The sequence below is a fragment of the Mirounga leonina genome, unplaced genomic scaffold, assembly GCF_011800145.1.
Source record: "Mirounga leonina isolate KUSES-001 unplaced genomic scaffold, KU_Mleo_1.0 Mir_151, whole genome shotgun sequence".
Taxonomy (NCBI): Eukaryota; Metazoa; Chordata; class Mammalia; order Carnivora; family Phocidae; genus Mirounga; species Mirounga leonina.
The window spans coordinates 49431630-49447665 of NW_023270377.1; the positions used below are offsets into that span (position 1 = coordinate 49431630).

A 16036-nucleotide genomic window follows, 5' to 3' on the forward strand; every position below is an offset into this window, starting at 1 on the left:
GGGTGGCAGGTAAAAAAAACATAATGAATAATGCATGTACTATATCCCTCCATGATTCTTTGCAATTTCTCAGTTCCTGGGCTTTCAGGGATATATTTGTAGATGTGAGTAAAAGTACTTTAGAGGAAGAAGAATTGATCTAAGATATATTTTTCATGAATACACTCTCATATGAATATATTTGGTTTGAGTTAGCATAAATAAGTGAAAGGAAGTCCTTCCATATTTGAGACTTACAGATACAAATTTCCACTTCTCCTTTTATTCTGTTATTTTATTGAGTTATTAGTTCAACTAGGCAGATGTTTGTAGCAAGAGCTACAAACTGAAGCATGACAAGGGTCTCATTTATGGCATGGCCTTGCCAACTCTGAGGCTAGCAGAGATAAGTGCACTCTAGATGAATCAAATCTAGTCCCAAGAATAAACTGCTTTGCTCCTCAGCTATTAGGAAATGGTCTAGCTATGTATATGTAGTTGTGTATATATGGGTATGTAAATACCTACTTGAAATCTTCCTAAATCACTTTATGACTTAATTTTTGAAAAATCTCTGCTTGGGAAGGTTATGGGATCTATTTGTTTATGCTTCAAGCAAAGTTGTATGGTAACAACATCCTATTAGACTCAATTCAGTGATGGTTGGTATAGTTTTGCCAAGAATTATTATTAGAGTATGAGCAAATTTCTAAAGAATTACAAATATGTAGATAATTTATATACATGCATTATGTTTGAGAAATATCTATTTTTAAATGCTAGAAAAGCACAAATCCCTATGTGTATATCAGTGAGGATAATTTGTAAATCAGACCATAGCAGTTATTTCTTCAGAAATGGTCTCATCTCGAGAATATCTCTCCTTGGGGCGCCTGGGTGCCTCAGTCGCTAAGCGTCTGCCTTCGGCTTAGGTCATGGTCCCAGGGTCCTGGGATCGAGTCCCACATCAGGCTCCCTGCTTGGCAGGAAGCCTGCTTCTCCCTCTCCCACTCCCCCTGCTTGTGTTCCCTCTTTCTCTGTGTCTCTCTCTGTCAAATAAATAAATAAAATCTTTAAAAAAAAATATCTCTCCTTAAAAAGGAACCCTTGTGGACTTTTCATGGGAAAGTAAATTGGCATAACCACTGTGGAAAATAGTATGGAGGCTCCTCAAAAAATTAGAAATAGAGGGGAGCCTGGCTGGCTCGGTCAATATAACATGGAACTCCTAATCTCAAGGTAGTGAGTTCAAGCCCCACATTGGGTGTAGAGCTTACTTAAAAAAAAAAAATTAAAAATAGAAACCCCATATGATCCAGTAATCCCATTAGTGGGTATTTATTCAAAGAAAACAAATACGCTAATTCAAAAAGATATATGCACCCCTTTGTTTATTGCAGCATTATTCATAACAGCCAAATAAGGAGGCAACCTAAGTGTCCATTGATAGAGGAATGGATAAAGATGTGGTGTGTACAGACACACACACACACACACACAGGAATATTATTGGGTCAAAAGAAGAATGAAATCTTGCCATTTGTGACAACATGAATGGACCTAGAGGGTATTATGCTAAGTGAAATAAGTCAAACTGAGAAAGACAAATACCAAACGATTTCACTTATATGTGGAATCTAAAAAACAAAACAAATGAACAAACAAAGCAGAAATGGATCCATAAATACAGATAACAAACTGGTTATTGCCAGAGGGGATGGGGTGGGCAGGATGGGCAAAAGGAATGAAGGGGAGTAGGAGGTATAGGCTTCCAGTTATGGGATGAGTAAGTCACAGGGATACAAGGCACAACACAGGGAATATGGTCAACATATCCCAACATAATACAGGGATAAAAGGCATAACATAGGGAATATGGTATTCTAATAGTGATGTATGGTGACAGATGGTAGCCACAATTTTGGTGAGCATGGCATAATGTATAGACTTGTTGAATCACTGTGTTGTACTCCTGCAATTAATGTAACATTCTGTGTCAACTATACTTCAGCAAAAAAAGAATATCTCCTTAAAAAAATTTGTAACATTTCAGTACAAAATAAAGCAACTATACAATAGAACTAGATAACTTTCCTTTTTTGACAAATAGGAATATAAGTGTTTTGCGAATAAGAAAGTTATTATTGGAGTGGACTTCTTTAGAATAGCAACCAACACTGAACTTACCCATAATGTATTGATTTGAGATCTTTATTCCACGGAAATTGTGTGTTAAAAATTATCTGCAGAACAAGGGAAGCGCTGTGTGTAGTGTGAGAAGATCCTCACCTCTCTCATGGATGAGAATGATGTTGCTGCTACTGCTTTGTAGAGTAGCACCGATCCCCAGTAATGGTGATTTCTGGAACTTAAATGCTGCTAGGAAGGGTGCTTGCTACTCTTCTTGGGACTGCTACTTTAAAGCATGTTATCCGTAAGTTCAACTGGAAGTAAACTTTATTTTGATTAGAAAACATCGGCTGGTCATCAAAAGCTTCTGCCTTTTATCTATGCTAACATAAAACATTTCTTAAAATACTTCTATTGGCTTTCTTTGATTCATGTGTTCTTTTTTCCTTTTTCTGTGTCAAAGCATAAACAGATGCCATTTATCCTTAATGAAGCTTTCTCAGGGACACTAGTTTAAAGAAATCTTTACATGAACTAAAATGCCTCCTGAGATAATTGTGTATTATTTTCTATTTTTATACTGGCTTTAATGACTAACAACTTACAGCTATGATGCATATATGACCTATATTTGTTAGCTAAGTAATCTATGAGCAGTGCAGTAATCCACTTTCCAAGATGTTAAGTGATTTATCCTATATATGAAACATTTTGAGACAACTCAAGTTTTAATTACATATACCTGTCTTATATGTAAAAATGTATTCTTGTCACTACTCACCAGATTTGAAAAGCATGGAACTTCTCATTTCAAATTATGTATTAGTAATTTCTTCCAATAAACTTAAAAATACCATTGAGTTAAATAACGGTTATTCGGCCTCTAGGTGGGATTTGTGGCTGCTCTTAAGAACTTCATTAAGTTCACTGGGTTGTAATCATACCGCTTATCTCATTGAGTTGCTTCTTTTAGATCAGGAACTAGGATTTGGAAAAGTGTCATGTGATCTGTAAGGCATATATGAATGCAGGTGGTACCCCACAGAGCTAAACCAGTTACCTGAGCATCAGCAGGAAATTGCCTTTCAGTAGGCATTGATTCTACTTCCATGGGCACTAAACATGCCTCTTTCAGGATTCGGGGTTGATGCCCTCTTCATGCGTGGTGGTGAACAGGGTTTCCTCAGGATTCCGGTGGTTTGTTGAAGACTAGGAGCTTATGAGCTTATTGACATTAAATAAGAGGCTGGGTAAATAGAATAAACATGAATGTATCCCAGGAGAAAGAGATCAGACACAGAATTATGAATACATATATGTGAATATATGTATTCATAATTATGAATTATGAATACATATGAATACAGAATACATCACCTCACCACCAAATTTGGATCGAATCTTATCAACAAATGTGAATGAATAAAAGAAAGCTCATGTTGAATTTTTGCTTATAGCTAAAATGTTGTATTTTTCAGAACGCTGCAAATGTAAGCCTATTAGAGCTACACAGAAGACCTATTTCCGAAACAATTACAACTATGGTAAGGATAACTTCATGGTTGACCTATAAACTGCTGTGCTAAGAAAGGGGTGTGTGTGTGTGTGTGTGTGTGCGTGCACGCGCCCATGCACGTGTGAATTCGTAGAGCAGTTTAAAAATAAGGCTTAAAACCAAACAAGGACAACTTTTAAGCACAAGTGCCCTGTTCCTCCTGAACAATTAAAATGTCTCTTGGGCAAAATTCTTTTTTTCTTTTTTCTCATGGGCAGAACTCTTAACAAATGCTTGGTTTTGCAGCATCTCGGGCAGCACTCCTGCTGTCTTAGCACCATGTAATTAAGTAAGTACCCAGAGCTGCATTTCAAACGAGATGGCAGGGACTCTTCCTTCCCTGACGTGCTAAAGAGGGTTTGAGCTTGAGTGTTGGAGCTGCCTGGGTTTTCAGTCGTGCTTCAAAGTCCCCTTCACTGGGGTAAACGGAGGAGTGCTTTGATGCATCAGGGAGGGATGGGTAATAGAGTACAGCTTGGTTTCTCCAATCAGTCCATCTCATGGAACACATTGGCAGAGTTGGAAGATAACACTGACAGAAGTTGTTAGTAATTCAATTAAGGAAATGTTTTTTGTCTAGCTTGACCAAGAAAAGTGACATTCTTTTAAAGTATTAACTGAAGAACCACCACTCCAAATGTAGCTGGCAGACTTAACTGCAGGAGGAAAAGCCTCCTGTCTGTACCAGGTACTGTGCTGGGTGGTTCCTATACACTCTCTTTTATAGTTTGCTCACCTGCCCCAGGAGATGCATTGTTGTGCTATTTTTATCAGCGGTTATTGAACCCAGATTGTCCTTTCTTAAATTATTTAAAATATATTTTTGGGTACTGGCATGCTTGAGAGTCACAGATATCAATTATTATTATATTTGGAAGGCTCAGTTAGAATTTTCGAGCCGATAAAATAAGGGACAAATCAACATCTGTTGTAATCCATAGGCATTTTATTGTGATTTTTTTTTCCTAGCATCTATGAGATTAATAAAGGTTGTGTGACTATCTCTGAAGAAGATTGTTGATGCTGAGTCAATGAATAAAAACATGACAAATAGATTTTTAAAGGAAACTTTATTATTAAAATGAGAATTTTATTATTGAATTTTTGTGCCTTATTTTAGAGGACAGAGGACATATAGCACAGATTTATTTTTATTTCTATACTGTTGGGAATTGGAAGGAGAGAAATTGGTAAGACTCTGTAAGAGTGATCTTTGATATCTATGAAAATACTGTGTATTAGAAGGTATAAAGTAGAAAATTCTCAGTGTAAATAAATCTTTTTGAAATAAATATACTAGTTTCCCAAGTTTTTCTTCAATGGAATCAGTTTTTATTTTTTTGCTTAAAACTCATCTTAAGAGGAATCTAATTTCTCTTAGCCAGTGGTGGATGCACTTTCCAAGGTTGAAAGGTCATGTTTTTCTGAGAAGTCAAATGCCTGGCTGCTCATCTGAGAACCCATTCCTCTAAAAACTGATGTGAAAAATCACAGGGAAATGGAGGTCTTGATTTTGAGGAGATTAGGTTTCTCAAGAGTGAAAAATGTTATGTGAACTTTTAAGTATAGGTATACTAAAAACAAAATCATAATAAAAATTGTTATTTCAAGGAATTTAGTTGACTTCATATTTATTTTACTTCTCTTATCAATTTTTACTTTATCTCACTTTTTTAGTGCTGTGACGGTTGGTGCTGCTATTTTGGTTAAGAGTTAAAATACAGGTGGTTACAAGTCCGAGTGAATATTATAACGTAAAATAGAATACAGGTCACAATTAGTGGGATGGAGATAATTTCTTCCTCATAGCCAAACAATAACCAGGTTGCCCATAGTTGAAGGATTTTCATGTATCTGTAGTCTACTTAGAGCTTCTTTGGGGAGAAAGCAGGCACTCAAATAATTAAATAGAAGGAAGAACTCTGAAAGGAAAATGCAATTTAAATTCTAAAATATGTTGATTTTCATCACTAGTCTCTGCCTGTGTCTCATGAGAAAACAAAGTGGGAGTGGGAGTGAGAGTAAATGATAATTCAGACAACCTCTGCTTCATTCAGATTAATTCAGTAAAAGCTCTTGAGCTTTAACAAAATTACTTGAATAATAAAGTAAGTCTTGTAGAGAGATATTTATTTTGGAGTGGGTACATGTGCTAAAAATTTCTAATGAAAGTAGTAGACATGCTGGATAAATAAATCATTAATTTGAGAACATTTGCACAGTTTGCTAATCTCTAAGAGTTGATGGATGCTCTGAGGCACATTTACATAAACCAGGACACAAAAAAATGTCTGCTAGCCGGGCTTGTCAATTTATCATCTGAATCTCCCAAACGACATTTCAAAAAGGCAATCTTATTTTTTGTTAAAACACAGACTTGAGAGAACACGAAGAAGGGATTCCTTTGCTCACAAGTTGCACCAAGCAGGGACAGCTGGGTAGTTCTCTTTCATTCACGGTAGTCCTCACACTTTCTCCAGAAATTGAAATACCTGTGGAGCAAAAATGAGGTTTTGTCCTAAAGTTTTTAGAACAAGCAACTTAATTTCTATCATCCATATGTCCTACTGGTGGAATTTTTTTTTTTTTTAAGATTTTATTTATTTGACACAGAGGGAGAGATAGCACAAGCAGGGGGAGCGGCAGGCAGGCAGGCAGAGGGAGAGGGAGAAGCAGGCTCTCCACTGAGCAAGAAGCCCGATGTGGGGCTCAATCCCAGGACCCTGGGATCATGACCTGAGCCGAAGGCAGCTGCTTAACCGACTGAGCCACCCAGGCGCCCCAACCTACTGGTGGAATGTTAATGTTTCTCATTTCTATATGAAGTTGGCACATTGATAGGAGGAATGGTTTATTAGCTGACTTTATGTTTTCATGGATTACTTTTTTCTATTCCTTTGTAGTCCAAAAAACCCTAAAATCCATGGGAAGGAACTCAGACCAAAGTGGTTTGCAGATATGTGCCTAAGAGGCTTTGAAAAAGTGGATTCATTTGGATACGTTGTGTCTTCCTCTCTAACATCCCTGGATATTGGACTAGGGAGCTGGGCCAAAAGCCACTGGCTTCTTGCTAATTGACATTTTTACTTCTTTGCAGGCTTTTTCAAACCCCTCCTTAAAAGAAAGAAAGGAAGAAAAAAAAAAAAAAAAAAGACAAGCTCATTTATCAGAAGGAGGAATCTAAAACATTTGGCTCTTCCAGAGGACAGAATATACAGATTAGAAGCAGAACTGTACTTTGTAGATTCTGAGTCAAATACTTTGACTTTGCAGCTGAATTGGTTACTTTAAGGCAGTTCATCTTCATACTGAGAAGTGAAGCTGGCTTTTGTGAGCTACATTGCATGCCAGTATTTCCATTGAGAGAGGTACATCATGCAACAAACATAGTAGACCATGTTCCATAGCGGAGGGAATGTTGGAGGGTCTGACTTCAAAGCACATGGAGGAAACAAGGTCTCATGGTAGCAGTTTTTTTTTTTTTTTAAGATTTTATTTATTTATTTGACAGAGACAGACACAGCGAGAGAGAGAGAGCACAAGCAGGGGGAGTGGGAGAGGGAGAAGCAGGCTCCCCGCTGAGCAGGGAGCCCGATGTGGGGCTCTAACCCAGGACCCTGGGACCACGACCTGAGCCGAAGGCAGACACTTAATGACTGAGCTGGAGCCACCCAGGTGCCCCAGCAGTTCTTATTCAAGAAGAAAATGTAGTATACCTATAGGAGAGTATAAAAGATAATTTGTACTGAAACGAAGGAAGAAAGGAGCTGTTGTCTGAACAGTCCCTAAGATGAGCAAGGTGGAAAGATCACAGAAGCAGCTGGGGAGCACTGTAGAAGAGACTTTAAAATACTGAAGAGGCCCCGACTCTTTAGAAAATCCATTAATACATCTGATAGAAACAAAGCATATTAAATACCAGGTCTTTACATAGAGTGAAATTGATAACAAACCACATATGTACACATTCAAAATAAAATTTTGGAGGAAAATCACATCAGATTCACTCAGCCTTTGATTAAGTGGATTTCTCACATGCACACGTGTGTGCATACACATACACAAATATGTATGTATACACGAATTGGAAGGGGATCAGGGCTGAAGAGGAAAGGGGCAGGTGTGTGTTGTGTAGTGTGTCATTCACTACCATCTAAGGCAAAAGTATCTGGTTGACTTTTATGAATTGACTAGAAAGGAGCCTACTTGTCTTTTTTGAATGGGGCATCTATTGTGTTTCATATTACCACATCAACTTTATTTTCTTTTATCCAGTCATTCGGGCTAAAGTTAAAGAAGTAAAGACCAAGTGCCATGATGTGACTGTAGTAGTTGAGGTGAAGGAGATTTTAAAGTCTTCTCTGGTAAACATTCCACGGGACACCATTAACCTTTATACCAGCTCTGGCTGCCTGTGTCCTCCACTTAATGTTAACGAGGAGTATATCATCATGGGCTATGAAGATGAGGAACGTTCCAGGTAATTCACTCCCTAAGGATTCAGAATAATTGCTGTGTCTATCCTTTCTTTATTGCATTTCTCTAGACCTCTCACGCTGGGTTTCTTACCTGGGGCTCTGTCTACCTTCTATGGGCTTATAGCTAGGTTTTTTTGGGTCCCTCAATATCATGTATTGGATAGAAAAGTGTCTGTGTGCAATTTGTGGGCATGCATTTTTCTGGGGAGAGGGATCATAACATCATTTCTTCTTAAGTGAGTCCATGACTCCCAGTTATTAAGAATTACTGTTCTAAAACTTGGCTGTGCTAGTCTAGAGTAAATAGTAAATCTTTCTTGACAACGATTCCCTGTGTTTTTCAGTAATATATTTTAATTTTTCAAAAATGGTTGCTTCTTTAAAAAATACAGATTACTGTTGGTGGAAGGTTCTATTGCTGAGAAATGGAAGGATCGACTTGGTAAAAAAGTTAAGGTAAGCCTGTATTTTATGTTCAAAGTGATACATAAAAATAAAAGTAGGAAACCAGCCATTTGTCATTTAAACAAAGAGTTGCCCTTAAGAGCATGAGAAATACTGAAACCTGAGATGTGTGTGTCTGTCTGACTGTCTGTGTCTGTGTCTCAAATTCTAAGGACGGAGATTGTTTTTAATGTCAATTTAATTTAAGGAGTGAATTCTCTGTAAGTGCATCAGAGATTTCGCCAGAGTTGCCTCACTTCGCACAATGAGAAATCTGGCTGTGGTTAGTCCAGTCCTGGTTGGGTGGCTCCACGTTATCGTTAGGGCTCCAGGATCCTCCTAGCTTCCTGTTCTGCCATTTAAAGGGTACTGCTTCAGTGCAGTTCCATGTTCACCTGGAGGTCACAAGATGGCTGCCTACCTCCAGCATCACACCTATATTTCAGGGAGAAAGAAAGGGAGGTAAAAAGGGCTTTCCAAGGGGCTCCTGGGTGGCTTAGATGGTTAAGCGTCTGCCTTCGGCTTAGGTCATGATCCCAGAGTCCTGGGATCGAGCCCCAGGGAGCCCACTTCTCCCTCTCCCCCTGCCTACTGCTTCCCCTGTTTGTGCGTGCTCTCTGTCAAAAATAAATAAAAATCTTTAAAAAGAAAAGGGCTTTCCAAGTGCCACATCTGGCAATTTACATGTAGGTTTTAGTCTCCCATCCATCCCTAGCTGTAAGAGAAGCTGACAAATATAGTTTTTTAGCTGGACATGTTGCTTCCTTGAACTAATTGTAGTTCTGTGAGTCAAAGAAGAAGGGGAGAATAAATGATGGGCAGAAAACTACCAATGTTGTCCCAATTCAGAGACACCAATTCCTCTGTACAAAATGAAGCCACATTCATCTGTATGTAAGAGATCTGACCGAATCAGGTCCTTTAGAGCAGTAATGGAGCTTTATTTTTAAGCCAATGATTCTTAGATTCTGGAAATGTTGCATTTTCAAAAAGCACAGTAAATGACCTTATTATAGAAAGTTAGAAGGTTTCATTTCTTCTTACTATACTAAACAAATCTGTTTCAAAGAAAGGAATGTATGCATGGAATTGAAAAAGGTGTGTGTGTGTAGTGGGCAGGGAGGGAGAAAGAAAGAGTGGGAATTGTACCAAACATAATACATCCCCTTCCTTCTGTGAGTTTGAAGGCTTGGGAAACATTTACAGGGTAAGTTAAATACCCCTGGGCAGTTTATCTTCTACATCTGGCACTTGACAGAGCAGACACATTTGAGTTTAAGTGACCTACAAAAATGTAAAGGGCATTATTTTGCAGGGAGAAACTACCCTTTGGTAAGTTCTTTTTTCCCCCAGTATATTTGTCAAAAGTGAGATGTATTTCAAGTTCAGACTTGTGGGAATTCTCCATTTGTATCTCTTTTCAATTACTTTGGTGTTTATTAAAGAGTGTCTCTTCTTCAGGAAATTGGAATCTCTTACTGTCCTTTTAATTTGGTTTTCTGCTTGCTAATGCAGAACAGGAATTTGTCCTAAATTCCTGTACCAGTTGGAAGAGCTTTCAACATCCCTGCTGCAAAGCATGTAACGAGGCTTGCTGCTTCTCTTTTGGTACCAAAACAATGACCATCATGTAAAGACCCAGGACACACGGCTTGTTTATCCTATTTCTTAGGCAAACATATTTTCCATTGCTTTCTACAGGAGACTCACAGAGTTACTGTGAAATCTTTTATATTCTCAGTCTGGATTTAAACATGCTAAAGGGAAGAATTAAACCAATAACGTGAACAATTTTTAATTCATATGCAGATACTCATGGCTAAAGATCTTGGATAGAAAATCTCTTTAGGCTAGAATTATTGAGGTTCTTACTTTAGTTTTCCAGTCAATTTGAGGATGTAAAAAAGAGTTTTATGGAGGATACCAATTTTGTTTTGTTTTGTTTTTCAAATAACAATTGCCCTTTTCAGCTGATTTTTTTTCTTTTTGTTCAGTGAATAGAATACGAATTAAATAAAGACCTTCTTATGGTTTTGCCATACAAATGGTTGGCTTACCTAAGTCTCTTGATACAGCAGGTTGTTCAAATCAAAATATTTGGTCTGCCTTGGGCAGCTGAGAATCAGACTATTTTTTAATAGGAAAAACAGTAAGATTGTGGAGTAAAGTATGCTAAAATGAAGAATTATTTGCAGTAATAGAAAAATGATAATTTATTATGTACTAAGCCCTTTATGTATTTTTATTTATCTTCAGAACAGTCTTGTAAGTATGTTCTATTATTAATTCCAATGTGTTAATGATGAAAATGAGGTTTAATAAGTTCAAGAAACTTTGCACAGTAACTGATGGAATTAGAATTTGAACTTGGGCCATCTGACCTTAGTTCCTTGCTGCTCGAAGTGTGGTCTCTGGACCAGCAACACTGGCATCACAGGGGAGCTTACTAAGTATGAAAATCTTGGGCCCCATCCCAGACCTACTGAATGAGAATCTGCAATTTTAACAGTATCTCCAGGTTATTTCTATCTTTATTGAAATTTGAGAAGTACTGCTGTAGTCCTTATTCACTATCTATAATACCTGAAATAGAACTTCCTTTTAATTTATTATTTTACATGTAGACACTCTTGGCATTGTTAATATGAAATATTAGTGAACTTGATTGTGGTTATTAGAAACATTGGTAATGTCTGCTTTGTCCAACTTTGAGTGCAGAACCTTGTCTGTTGTGATTGTTGCACTTGGTAGAGATTACTTGGAAATATATTTTTAAGAGATCCCATTTGCCCCCCAAATTTCCATTTTTTTCACTGCTTAAATCACATATGTTTTAAAAGGCTGTGTTCTGATGTGTCGTCAGAGAAGAAGACGAAAAATAGCCCTTTGAATTCTGTGTGTAAAACTTCCATTTGTTGATCACCAGGGGCGTGCCAGACTGTATGTTACCTCCAGAAATACCTGCAGATTTGGATAGATATTTGTGTCACCATTAGACATGGAAATTTTAAGTTTAAGGTTTATTATGAAAACATGACAGACATATTCTAGGTGGCCACTGTTGTGATCTTTATGATCAGAGAATTATGTCCATATAAACATCATCTGATGACAAAATTTTATACTTTTTTTATGATCAGAGAATTATTTTCATATAGCATCACAGGATAACAAAATGTTATACTTTTGGAAAATGCTTTTGAGATCTGACTTTGTGGTCTCACTAAGTTGTTAGAATAATAGAAATGATGACCCTGGCAATATGCGCATGCGACCATTTTCTGTTTTAAATTTCACAGCGCTGGGATATGAAGCTCCGTCATCTTGGACTGAATAAAAGTGATTCTAGCCATAGCGATTCCACTCAGAGTCAGAAGTCTGGCCGGAACTCCAGCCCCCGGCAAGCACGCAACTAAATCCTGAAATGCAGAAAGAACATCAGTGGACTTCCTATTAAGACTTGCGTTGCTGGACCAGCAAAGGAAAATTGCACTATTGCACGCCATATTCTATTTTTTACCACAAAAATCATGTGGTAACTGATATTACTTCTATTTTCTCTCTTGTTTTCTGTTTTTCTCTTCCCTCCCCCCACCTCCTTTTTTTGTGGTCTGAGTGCAGATCCTTAAATATATGCATTCTGTTTCACTAATCCCGGGAAAACTGTTCTTTGCAATAATAATAAATTAAACATGTTGATACCAGGGCCTCTTTGCTGGAGTAAATGTTAATTTGCTGTTCTGCACCCAGATTGGAAATGCAATACTGGATGCAAAGAGAGTTTTCTGGTATCCACAGAAAGCTAGATATGCCGTAAAACATAGTCTGCTCATCTAATTACCATTGCCTCATTTTCACATGCCTTTTGGGCATTCTCTTCATGCTTAAAAGTTCTGAATGTTTATAAAGGTAAAATGGCAGTTTGAAATCAAATGCCACACAGGCAAAGCAATCAAGCACCAGGAAGCATTTATGAGGAAACGACACACAAGATTAATTATTTGCAAGATTGGCAGGAAGCAAAATAAATAGTGGTAGGAGCTGGGGAAAGAACATTTCGCCTGATTGAGAAGCACCACTGAAACCAGTGGCTATTGGGGTGTAAACAGTAGCATTTTTCTTTGGGCAATACATTTGATTTGTTTATGAATATATTAATCAGCATTAGGGAAGTAAATTATAACTAGACATCTGCTGTTATCAGTGTGGCTCTGTTAAATTTGCTTCCCTTTAAATAAACCCATTGGTGTAAGTCTTTTTTTCCCCATCTTTTAAAATAAATCTTGACTTGCTGCATTGACCAGGGAAAGAAAGTATGTATGCATGTGCACCGGGGTGTTATTTTTAAAAGATACATAGCTCTATAAATTGCTGTAGTTTGCAGGATGGTAAAATGTGTGAGGGTGTGCGTGTGTGTGTGTGTGTGCACTCACACCCAAGCTGTAGTGAATTACAGGCCTGTACTTTATCACTTGGATTTGTGCTGTTTAATGCTCAGTAAAATATGCCTAATAAAAGGAATTCTGGTTGTCAGGAGAGAGGTTTTTCTGACTTTTGAACCAAATGCACAATCTCACTAGCCAAGCTGCAGTATCCCCAGGGACCTTGGGGAACAATGGATACTTTTCCTTCCTTCTTTCCTCCAGAGGGGTTCTTCCCTTCAATTTACATATTTGATATGAGCAGAATCAAATTTCTTTTTTTTTTTTTAAAGATTTTTTATTTATTTATTTGAGACAGAGAGAATGAGAGACAGAGAGCATGAAAGGGAGGAGGGTCAGAGGGAGAAGCAGACTCCCTGCCGAGCAGGGAGCCCGATGCGGGACTCGATCCCGGGACTCCAGGATCATGACCTGAGCCGAAGGCAGTCGCTTAACCAACTGAGCCACCCAGGCGCCCCCAGAATCAAATTTCTAAGCTATGGTATGCTGAAAATAAAACATTTATGAAGGAAAATGGTGCTGTGCTTCCTTCTACAAGGGCAATCGTGCCAGAATGAAATTCATTCTGGAACAAACATTTCCCCAGTAGTAAATAATTCCTCTAAATTCTCCCTTCTGAAGGTAAAAGAACATCCTGACTTTCCAGCTGATGCCCAAGCCCTTACGGTTTCTGGAATTCCAGAAGAGTTCCCACCTTTGCCTCCGTGAAGACTGCATGCTCTTTTGAGCTGCCTGATGGTTGTTATTGGATAATTTGGCCACATGCCCTTTGGGCTTTATTCTCAAATGGCTAGAGCAGGTGCATCTCTTTCTAGATGCTGCTGTCATAGCCTTAAAAAGGTGAGTTTGGGTGTCACAGGGTAGTTGTGAAGTGGTACAAGGGAAGAACTGCACCTTGGGATCTCTCATCATGATGTTGATGCCTCAACTTGAGCTTCAAGGATTGAAGACTGGAAAGTTGTGCTTCTTCATTGTCCTGTTTCTCTCATGCGTTTTTCATGTTCACTATGGGCAGAAGGGCAAGAATGGACCGTAGGAGATTGAAAAGAATCGGTTTCTCAAATCCACAAAATGTCATCATCTCTTCCAAAGCATAGTAAAGAAGACATTTTTTGAGAGCGAGAGACTGAGAATGGGGGAGGGGCAAAGGGAGAGGGAGAGAGAGAATCTTAAGCAGGCTCCAGGTCCAGTGCGGACCTGGACACGGGAATCGATCTCACGCCCCTGAGATCACGACCTGAGCCAAAATCAAGAGTCGGTCGCTTAACCAACTGAGCCTCCCAGGTGCCCCACCCCCAATAGTAAGAGGAGTCTTAAGTGATGAAATGTTTTGATGTACAATGAAAGACCCAGATGGGTCCAGCCCATGCAGTATTTTTTCAGGGCTGGGAGGTAGCGGTGGTCAGGTGGTAGCATTTAGTTTCTGTGTAGAGATGTGACACAGTTTATGCTCAGAACATATACAATTGTAAACAAAAGAGCGCTCCATTTTTAGATTCAGCTGTGATCTTTGCCACCTTCCCTTTAGTGGTCTCTACAGGCAAGTCTTAATTTTGCTTATCTGTATGGGGTTCTGTCACTTAAAGTTTCCAATGGCACGAGGTCCATGAATAAAATGCTTTTGGTATTTCAGTTTGATAGTTGCAATATCTTCATTAATAAATTATGTGCAGGCCTCTTTTGGGAGATAACATGATTTTCATCATGATGGTTGTGTTTCTAATCAGACTGCAAAATCACTTCTACTCTGCAGTTGCCATAATACAAATGCATCTTATTAGTGCCTCTGTCCAGGCTTTTCTGACAGGTACTAACTTTCAAAGCCACTAAAAATTTAATATATATGTCCCCTTGTTGGTAACCTTGAGACTTACAGAGTTAATTTAAAATTTCTTTGAAAAATTTTGTTCACCTTCAGGATTTTAATTTCCCCAGCCAAGTAACACCACCAAAATATTAGGTGTGTGCTGAATAGACTAGCACAAATTAAAATAACAGCAAATTTGGATTCTCTTCACAGATATGTGAGTATTTACTGTGTCACATATAGAGTGTAATCTGATTCGGTTCCATATGTTGCACTGAGCATTTGGGGCTGGGGTGGGACAAATCTGTGGCTTTCCACATCTGTTCTGTATTAAGAAGGCAAATACAAAAATTACAATCACTGTGAGTAAATACCACTACTTATTGCCTTCTGTAAGAAATTACTTGCTATTATTTTTTCAACAAGTAAAATGACAAGTATTTCAAGATTGGTGTTTATTCAGACTGTAAGCTTTAATATTTAAAAAATATAAGCTTTCAAGAAGATGTAAAAATGAGATAGAGCAGAGATTTCTAATACTGTTCCGGAAATCCAACTGATAGAATTTTTGAACATGGTTCCCAGCTGTATTAATAAGAAAAAATGGTATAGTCAGACCTTTCTTTAGTTATCTCTTCGGGTGATAATATCTAACGGTGGCTAGAGCTTTATAGAAAACACCTGTATTGTATTACCTCATGTAATCCTTGAAAGTCTGTGAAGTAAGGATTATTTCCATTTTACAAATGCAGAAATCAAGGCCTTAGAACTCAGAGTTTTGTAAGTAGCAGAGCTGGGCCTCAGACTCTTTTATTTTTATTTCCCAAGTTATATGTTTTCCACTATTGCAAATGCTGATAAAAAGATCAGTGCATCCTGACATTGTAAAAAAGCATAAGGTCAGGCATGCCCCTACTAATGTTTTTTCTTAAACTGAGGTCTCCCGACTGCATGCCAGAAATCATATATAATATAGTTCCAATTCTGATCCCAAGTACTGTCATTTTTGCTTTTCAGTTTTCCTTGCCTACAAAATTAAAGTTTCAATGGAATGATTCTTATAGAGGATGAGCAGGTAAATGAACAATTAAAGTGATTCTTTTGGTATTAATAGTTTGGTTTGTTTTGGCATTAATAGTTTAGAGATACGTGATTCTCAGTAGAAAAAAAATGTTATTTTCCCTCTAAGTTTCTGTTTTCC

General features: G+C 38.0%; 1 protein-coding gene across 1 annotated transcript in view; it reads left to right on the forward strand.

Moving 5' to 3' along the window:
- Nucleotides 1–13119, forward strand: part of FRZB (frizzled related protein) — a 33131-nt gene extending 20012 nt beyond the window's left edge. Inside the window, exons 4-7 of the mRNA XM_035007591.1 lie at nt 3588–3653; nt 7940–8144; nt 8535–8598; nt 11886–13119. Of these exons, the coding sequence (XP_034863482.1) occupies nt 3588–3653; nt 7940–8144; nt 8535–8598; nt 11886–12002 (452 nt within the window). The 3' untranslated portion in view covers nt 12003–13119. The remainder of the gene's footprint in view (nt 1–3587; nt 3654–7939; nt 8145–8534; nt 8599–11885) is intronic.
- Nucleotides 13120–16036: the final 2917 nt, after the last annotated feature.